An 8,668-nucleotide genomic window follows, 5' to 3' on the forward strand; every position below is an offset into this window, starting at 1 on the left:
GTGGTTTAAGTAAAAAGCAACATTAGAAATACAATTTTTTTTGGGGGGGGGGGGTGAACTCGATATACTTTAAAAGGACTAAAGCCAAATTGAAACTGTAGACAATTATAATGAACCTACATTCATCCAGCTCCTTGATAATAATCCCCAAAATGAAAGTAAGACAGTAGGGGACTATTATTTGTACATTTTGACACTGAGGAAATAATATAAACAATTTTAGTGGAGCCCTCCGGACCTCTTTGAATACTGAATTTAGCCCCCGGGGTGGGCAAAATGAATTTGACACCCCTGGCTTAATGAGTATAATTTACGTATTTGAAGCGCTGAATATAGTAAATCCGCTAGGTAGTGGTAATGAGCATGTATGATGCCTATCACCACTAAATTGCATCTGAAGAAGTCGACGTTTTCTAAATCAATAGCAAAATGGCGGCCACCATGAAGAAGACAGTTGTAAGCTAAAATCAGTTTTAATAATTCACTCCGATCTCTACAGGCGCCACACCACTGCCATTCGTGCAGTACTTATCTAAGACACGTGTTCTACAATTTAGTTTGTGAAAACATAAATTCACTGTCTGATTTTGTTTTTATTCGTGCTCTACTCGTGCGTTGTTTGGATCACAGCTAGCTAGCCAGCTAACGGTAGCGATTTTAGGGTAGTTTAGCTACTAACGTTAGCTGGTTATCAACAAACTACTCTTAACATCTATCCGCGATTTCCTTATTAAACGTGTAGCCACCATGGTGTTAGTTTAATGATAGCTAGTGCAATTTGAAGAACGCGTTGCCAGCTATTTTGTTGCTACACCCTAGTTTTAATGTAATTTATATGGCTACACCTAGCTAGAGCGTCCGTATTGGGCTGAGAGACCTCTGAAGTCCTAGCCATTCTGGGGCACGTTCAGCAGGACTGAACTTTCAGGTAGAAATGGGCTATGTAGATCAAACATGCCTCTGACATGTAGAATAAGACATATCGTCTCTATTCATGGGATTTATATCGGCAACTTTCGAGAACGTTTGGCAACTGAACATGGCCTGGCTCGTTATCCTTTTTTCTTATCCCTTATTCAGGCGTTGTTTAGCTAGTAAGTTGGCTAAATAGTGTTGTCAAATATGGTTTAGAAACCCTGTGGTATTGTTCTGTTTTAAAAAATATACCTAATTATTTGGCTAGCTGTGCAGTTAGCCAAGCAGCTTTGACTATAGCTATATGGGCTCATTTTGGACAATCTCTATTGACTTCCCCTTAACAGGCAGTTGAAGACGTCAATGTCACATTTGAGGACCAGAAGAAGATCAATACATTTGCCAGAAACACGAATCGAATGACAGAATTCAAAGATGAAATAGAGGCAAAAAAGGTAAGGGTTAATTATTGATGAGGAAAATCTGAATAATTAGATTTTCTTTACTTGTTTCTCCTTATTCTAGTACATCATGTTGTCACTACTGTTATATTATATAACCAACTATAACCTCTCTTCTCAGAAATCTCTACAGAATCTGCAGGATGCCAGTGATGACCTGATGATGGCTGAGGATGACACTCTGCTCGTCCCGTATCAGATTGGCGACGTCTTCATCAGTCACACCCAGGAAGAGACCCAAGAGATGTTGGAAGCTGCAAAGGTATTGTTATTATGATTTTGTAAGACAATGTCCACATTATTCTGACATTTTAGAATGTAATAATATGTTGAATGCCAAAGCATAATGCCATTGGGAAGGCCTAAAATTCATTGATCTTAAAGGACTAATCAGCTGTAGAAACGATAAAGTGGTCGCCCCACCCCTGGTTCAGTAAAAAGCTGAGGGATGGTGCTGGAGAAATGTAACCACTCAAATTCATAGACATAGCTATGGATGTAAGGACTGATCATCCATGATATGTTAACCATGTTTTGAGGCTATATAGTGTTTGTTAAATAAATAAATAAAAAAACCTTTTCTGGTTCTGATGGGGAACAACAGTTGCTCATTAGCTATTTATAAGTTATATTTTACCTTTATTTAACTAGGAAAGTCAGTTAAGAACATTCTTATTTTCAATGACGGCCTAGGAACAGTGGGTTAACTGCCTGTTCAGGGGCAGAACGACAGATTTGTACCTTGTCAGCTCGGCGATTCAAACTTGCAACCTTTCGGTTACTAGTCCAACGCTCTAACCACTAGGCTACGCTGCCGCCCCGCTCCATATTCTTGAAGAATCAATGGGTACATATAAATTAATGATAAGTTACAAAAAATGTATGTAGCAACTGCTGATTGCCATTTTAAAGTGGTAAATTACAACAATTCTATGTAAAATTGAGGTCCGTGAAATTCACAATTAAGTGCTTGAAAAAGTAATTGAAAGTCCTTGAATTTGACCTGCCACTGTCTGAACCCTCTATTATATGACTTGTGTAGAAGTTAGGGGTGTAGGTCTACCTCGGAAATCGGGATGCCTACTCCTAAGGCAAACACGGATGGGTTATTTAACGTTCCAATTTTAACGTTGCATAATTAAGCCAAAGGCCGGGATATCAAGGCATTATGCTTTACCCTATTACTAAGAATGCAACCTGAATAATTGTAACCATTCTGATGTATTAACATGCATTGTTTGTATCCACAGGAACAGCTGCAGCAGGAGATCAAAGACCTAGAAGGGAAGGTGTCGGCGATACAGCAGGTGTTGGGTGATCTGAAGGTCCAGCTTTATGCCAAGTTTGGGAACAACATCAACCTGGAGGCAGATGAAAGCTGAGTGCTTTCTAATGTGCAGACTTTAGCCTGGTCCCAGATCTGTTTGTGCTGTTTAGCGTGACACTGAATCAATGATTATGATTATAGGAGTTGGCAAGATGCCACAAACAGTCCTGGGATCAGGCTAAGAGGGCAACTCTTTACACATGGACTTCTCATAGCTCACATATTATCCAATCCACACAGTGCCGACAGGATGCTTGCCAAACCAACGTGTTTATCCTTTTCTCAATATCAACATGATTTTTCTCAGCAATGGTTTACAATGGTGTATTGTCTTATTTTGTATGAATGTTGGTGAATGTATCCCATTTTACTTTGAAGACTCGTTTTGGTGGTTTGTTTCCCCCTGTACTTGCACTGGGTCTCCCCTATGGACTGACACAAAATACGTCATTGTACAGTAGATGGCCATAAAGGAAAAACAACCCAAGGAAATATATTTTGGGTGTTGGAGCTGAAGAAACTGGAGTTTGTTTGTTTGTTTATTTGGATCTCCATTAGCTTTTGCAGAAGCATTAGGTACTCTTCCTTGGGTCCACAAACAACATGACAAGTAACAAAATACTGATAGACAAGGACAGCCACATACATTTTAAAATACAACGATACAAACAATACAACTAAAAAAACTATACAAACAAAACCGTTTGTGGTTGAAGAAAAGAAGGGCGCAGAGGCAGCCACTCTTAAGACCCCAACATGTAGGCAACTATGTGTATACCCCAAAATGTATCTTAAAGGTGCAATCTATAGTGTAAATTCTTGTTACAAAATACCTAGCAGGACTGACGAAAGGAGTCTTTGCGAGTGTACTGGGCATTTGTCTTAAATGGAACCACGTTTAATTTTGTGAGTTTATGCTTGGAGGGTGGATGGGTGGGTGTATAATGTGACTGTTTAGCAACCCAAAATGTTGCGTGTTCGAATCTCGTCGCTGACATCTTTTGCAACTACTTAGCATGTTAGCTAAGCCTTTAACCTAACTCCTAAACCTAACCCAGCTAATGTTAGCCAGCTATCTAACGTTAGCCACAAATTAGAATTCATAACATTGCAGATTCGTAACATATCATACAAAATGGATGGACATCCATTAATTAATAAATACCATACGGAACATAAACTAATTGGAGTGTCTCGGATATACGTACAGAATAATACAAAATGCTCTGAGACCAGGTTGCACAATAAGGAAATAATGGATGCCAGACAGATGCTGGTGGAAAGTGTGCTGGTGCTGCAGTTACATGAAGCCCACTGAAGGGGGCAACAGGAGAATGCTTGGTGTCAATCTGAGTCCACTCACTAATATTCAGCCTCAAATATTACTTTTGTCTGGTGGAATCTTCACAAGCAAAATACTTTTGTGAAATTAAAATTCCTTAAGGTCTTTGTTGTGCAAATATTCCTAACAGAAAAGGTATTTGACAGAGTGTTGAAGTTCTGTCTGGAAGGATTTTACCGTACAGATTTTGATAGTGTCTATCCAAGGGAATCAAAGCTGGGAACGAGAGACTGAAAAACAGCTTCTATATCAAGGCCATCAGACTGTTAAATAGTCATAACTAGCCGGCTACCACCCTGTTACTCAACCATGCTACTACCCTATATACTTTAATAATGTTTACATACTGCTTTACTCATTTCATATGTATATACTGTATTCAATTCTACTGTATTTTAGTCAATGCCACTCCGACATTGCTCGTCCTAATATTTATATATTTCTTAACTCCATTCTTTTACTTTAGATGTGTGTATTGTTAGATATTACTGCACTGTTGGAGCTAGGAACACAATCATTTTGCTACACCCTGCTAAATATGCATATGTGACCAATAAGATTTGAATAAACTAAGATCTGAAATGCATCCAATCCATGTACTGCAGCCCCATACACAACATAATACACAGACCTCATTAAAGTGTGCCCTGAAGTGTGGACTGCTTGAGCTAATAAAATATCAGATAAATAAATGTAGGGTTTGAAGTTGTGGCAGACACCTCTGGAGGATCGAGATCTCAATTAACAAGTTCCTCTGCCCCCCAGGCTTCCTGTTCAGGCATTCACTGGTAAGATTAAGAGAACCACACACACAGAAACACACACACAGGCTTGGCTTTATGCACAGCTTGTTAAACCCTGGCTCATGGAAATCGGAAATCACTGGACTTATTTCCCAGATGGCCTTGTGTGTGTTCTCTTTTCCTCCTCCCCCCCTTCCTCTCTCTTTATTTCTCTCTCTTTCTGTCGTTCTCCCTCTGCACTTTTAATAATTAGCTCAGTGAAGAGGAGATGCAGATCTGTGTCTCTATGCAGATCTTTATAACACGGAGCTGTGTTCAGGCAGAGAGACAGTTTTTATATCAATGATGTGACTTCCATTCAACCAGGTATTGAAATTCAATGAAATGATGTCCATAGCAAATGTGTAGGCTATTAGTTAACTACTGGTACCTGATTACCATATACACCCACCCCCTCATGATACACTACCCTTGATGCTAGAATTAGTCAGAGGCTTTAGGTAATTTTGTCCACAAAATGAATTTGTTGTTATTCATTTCATTGATGGTGTCAGTTTCTAGGGTAACAGCGCTAGCGCTTCATAGTATTCACCGTATCCTTTTTTTTTTTTTTCAATTTACACCAAACAACTTTTTGTTATAAGTGAAAGTGAAAGATGTCACTGTGCCTTGATTCCTTCAAAATGCAATCTCAATTATAGAAAGAACCATCCGAGAGAGTCAGCTCAATAATTAAAGGGCAAGAGTGAACTGTTCCCTGTCAGGCTCCAGACACAGAGGGGATTGTGGTGGTTCAGATTTAGAACAGTAGGCCATCACATTCACAGCACCTTAACTGGCTTTCAATCACCTAGTGTCCTTTCACTGTACTTAGCCCATCAACACACATTGTGAAAGTATATGAGATGAATACTAGACTGTACTGTAGGCTATTTTTTCAAGTTCATTGAACGATATAGATATTGTGTCCATCTATTCGGTTTGGCTCACCTCATCAATTTACGGATCAGGGAAGAATTGTGAAATTCCAATTGCTAACAGTTTCTGTATGTTTTATGCATAGCCACGGGAAGTAGGACTTAGCGGACTGATATAGCCGTTTGCAGTGTGGGCAAACCCCACCCGTCAAAGAGAAAAATATTTAAGTGCCTTTGAATAGGGTATGGTAGTTGGTGCCAGGAGCACCGGTTTGTGTCAAGAACTGTAACGCTGCTGGGTTTTTCATGCTCAACAATTTCCTATGTGTATCAAGAATGATCCACCACCAAAAGGCCATCCAGCCAACTTGACATAACTGTGGGAAGCATTGGAGTCAACATCGGCCAGCATCCATGTGGAACGCTTTCGACACCTTGTAGAGTTCATGCCCCTGACAAATTGAGACTGTTCTGAGGGCAAAACGGGATGCAACTCAATATTAGTAAGGTGTCCTTAATGTTGTGTATAGTGCATGTTACTTTATTAATATATTTTCCATTGTGAGGGGTACTGTATCATGTAGTTTAGTATTATTGTACACTGAGTATACAAAACATTAGGACATGGACTGATCAGGTGAATCCAGGTGGAAGCCATGATCCCTTATTGATGTCACTTGTTACATCCACTTCAATCAGTGTAGATGAAGGGGAGGAGACAGATTAAATAAATCTTTTAAATTATTGAGACAATTGAGATATCATGGATTGTGCATGTGTATCATTCAGAGGGTGAATGGGCAAGACAAATTATTTTAGTGCCTTTGAACGAGGTATGGTAGTAGGTGCCAGGCACACCGGTTTGTGTCAAGAACTGCAACGCTGCTGGGTTTTTCACGCGAGACAGTTTCCCGTGTGTATCAAGAATGATCCACCACCCCCAGGACATCCAGACCACTTGACACAACTGTGAGAAGCATTGGAATCAAAATGGTACCAGCATCCCTATGAAACGCTTCAACACCTTGTAGAGTCCATGCACCAACCACCTCAATTTTAGGAACGTGTTTCTAATGTTTGGTATACTATAGTGTGTATTCATAACTGTAGTGATCTTGAAAGTCCATTTATTTTCAGTTGTATGGATAGACCTAACACAAACATATACAATTGTTTGTATAAATGTATGAATCAGTGCATGTGGAGCTTCTGATTAGAGATGACAAATCCTTGATTTGAAAGTTCATCACTTCATGGCTTTTGTGTTATAAAATACATACTGTACTGCACTGCAGTAGTTGACATGAGAGAGGGCTAGGATCCATGGTTTTGACAGCTCAATCATAACAGATTATGGCGCATGACAAGTAAGTGACAGCAAGAGGATTTAGGAAGTAGTATCATTCAAAACCTAAAGTACAACAGAACAAGATGCAGTTTAGAGAGAGGCTCAGCAGAGTCAGTGAGCATGGGAATCAATGTTGTTTATCATCAGTGTGAATACTATATGCGGTGTCCCGAAGTGCACCCTCTTATTGGCCTATATAACCCCAAAGGGCTGGTCAAACTAGTGCACTACATAGGAAATAAGGTGCCATTTGGGACATAGATAATGTTGTGCACTGATTCAGGATGAATCAAATGTCGCTCAAAGTCCATATGGAGCATCAGCTTAAGAATTTGTTATTGCCCGAGAGCTTTGATGTGAATGAATTTAAAGGTAAATGCATTTCCATCACTTCCTGTGGTCTGGGAGTCAGGTTTGCCCCTTTGACATCAGCTTCCATTGTGATGGGATCTTCACTGTCATCAGCTTTTTATGTAGAGTGATATTAGAGCTTGATGTTCCTAGCAGGTATATATATAGTCTTTATGACATTTATTTCACTAGCCCATGACAATAAGATCACTATGGGGGTTTATAGCAGCATAATAGGTTGAAAGACTACATGTATGCACACTCTAAAAATTAGGGCGTCAACAAGGGTTCTTCTAAGATCCTCAAAGTTATTTGAAGAAACTTAGTGTTCTTGGCACTGAAAATTACAACGGTTCTTCCAAGAACCCCATAGGAGGTGGGGTTCATTGAGGAACCTCCATAGTTGGTGGGGGTTCTTGCAGTAAACTAACTGCCCACCTGAAACATTTTAATTTGAAAGGACAGCAGGTGCAGGCACTTAACTGAAAAATTTAAAGATCTCCTCAATTTAAGGTAAGGTTTGTCCCTTATATGATCTAAATTGATATTGTTTTATGATGATACTGTATATTTTTCATATTTGTGCAAATCTTTCTAAAACAGAAAATGGACACAATTCAATGGATATCAATCAACAAAGAAGTAAGAATATGCTGAAGGCTACTGTAGCTGTATTGGGTGCAGATGACTGAACTCCTCACCTTCTGCAGGTATACAGACGAGGAGGCATACAAAGGTATCTCAATTAGTATGTTATGCAGATCACATGTACCATCCTCCTACCTTACCTCTTCAATGAAAATCCCATAGGCCTCTACATTATGGACAAGGTATGTGTATGAAAACCATTATCAAAATAGTTGTTTTCATTCAAATTCACCACATAAACCAAACATCTGTATAATTAACATTTTGGGGATTCACAGACTTCACCCTCCCTACACCTCTGATGAATATATTAAGAAACCTGTTCGATCACCATGCACTGCAAAATCATTCTGGCTATGGATACGGAGAACATCAACACATTAACATCCAAACGCCAGAGGATATATCCATTGGACGTGGGGCTCTGCTGGGAGTTTACCTCATTTTGATTTTTTAATTCTGCTTTGCCACTAAAATCGTAATAAACACCGACAACTAAAATATTGTGTTATTATTGTTATGTGTCTTATTATTAATAATAATAGGGGAGGAGTGGTAGTTCAAAAATTGACCCCAAAAGGTTCTTCAAAAGTTTATTCCAGGATCCATCTTTGAA

At 39.3% G+C, this 8,668-nt stretch overlaps 1 protein-coding gene across 1 annotated transcript; it reads left to right on the plus strand.

The window, feature by feature from the left end:
• The first annotated feature begins 357 nt into the window (after nucleotides 1–357).
• Nucleotides 358–4,631, plus strand: LOC115167947 (prefoldin subunit 4). The gene is made up of 4 exons (XM_029722712.1): nucleotides 358–456; nucleotides 1,263–1,370; nucleotides 1,498–1,638; nucleotides 2,627–4,631. Exons 1-4 carry the CDS (start codon nucleotides 430–432, stop codon nucleotides 2,756–2,758), a joined length of 408 nt encoding a protein of 135 aa, XP_029578572.1. The 5' UTR covers nucleotides 358–429; the 3' UTR covers nucleotides 2,759–4,631.
• Nucleotides 4,632–8,668: the final 4,037 nt, after the last annotated feature.

This window comes from Salmo trutta, chromosome 30, assembly GCF_901001165.1.
Source record: "Salmo trutta chromosome 30, fSalTru1.1, whole genome shotgun sequence".
Classification (NCBI taxonomy): domain Eukaryota; kingdom Metazoa; phylum Chordata; class Actinopteri; order Salmoniformes; family Salmonidae; genus Salmo; species Salmo trutta.

Excerpts from the sequence above, each read along its gene's own strand:
- LOC115167947 (XM_029722712.1), top strand. The coding sequence starts at position 430 with ATGGCGGCCACCATGAAGAAGACAGTT. Across the intron at positions 457-1,262 it reads CCACCATGAAGAAGACAGTT|GCAGTTGAAGACGTCAATGT; the intron begins GTAAGCTAAAAT and ends TCCCCTTAACAG. Across the intron at positions 1,371-1,497 it reads ATGAAATAGAGGCAAAAAAG|AAATCTCTACAGAATCTGCA; the intron begins GTAAGGGTTAAT and ends CTCTCTTCTCAG.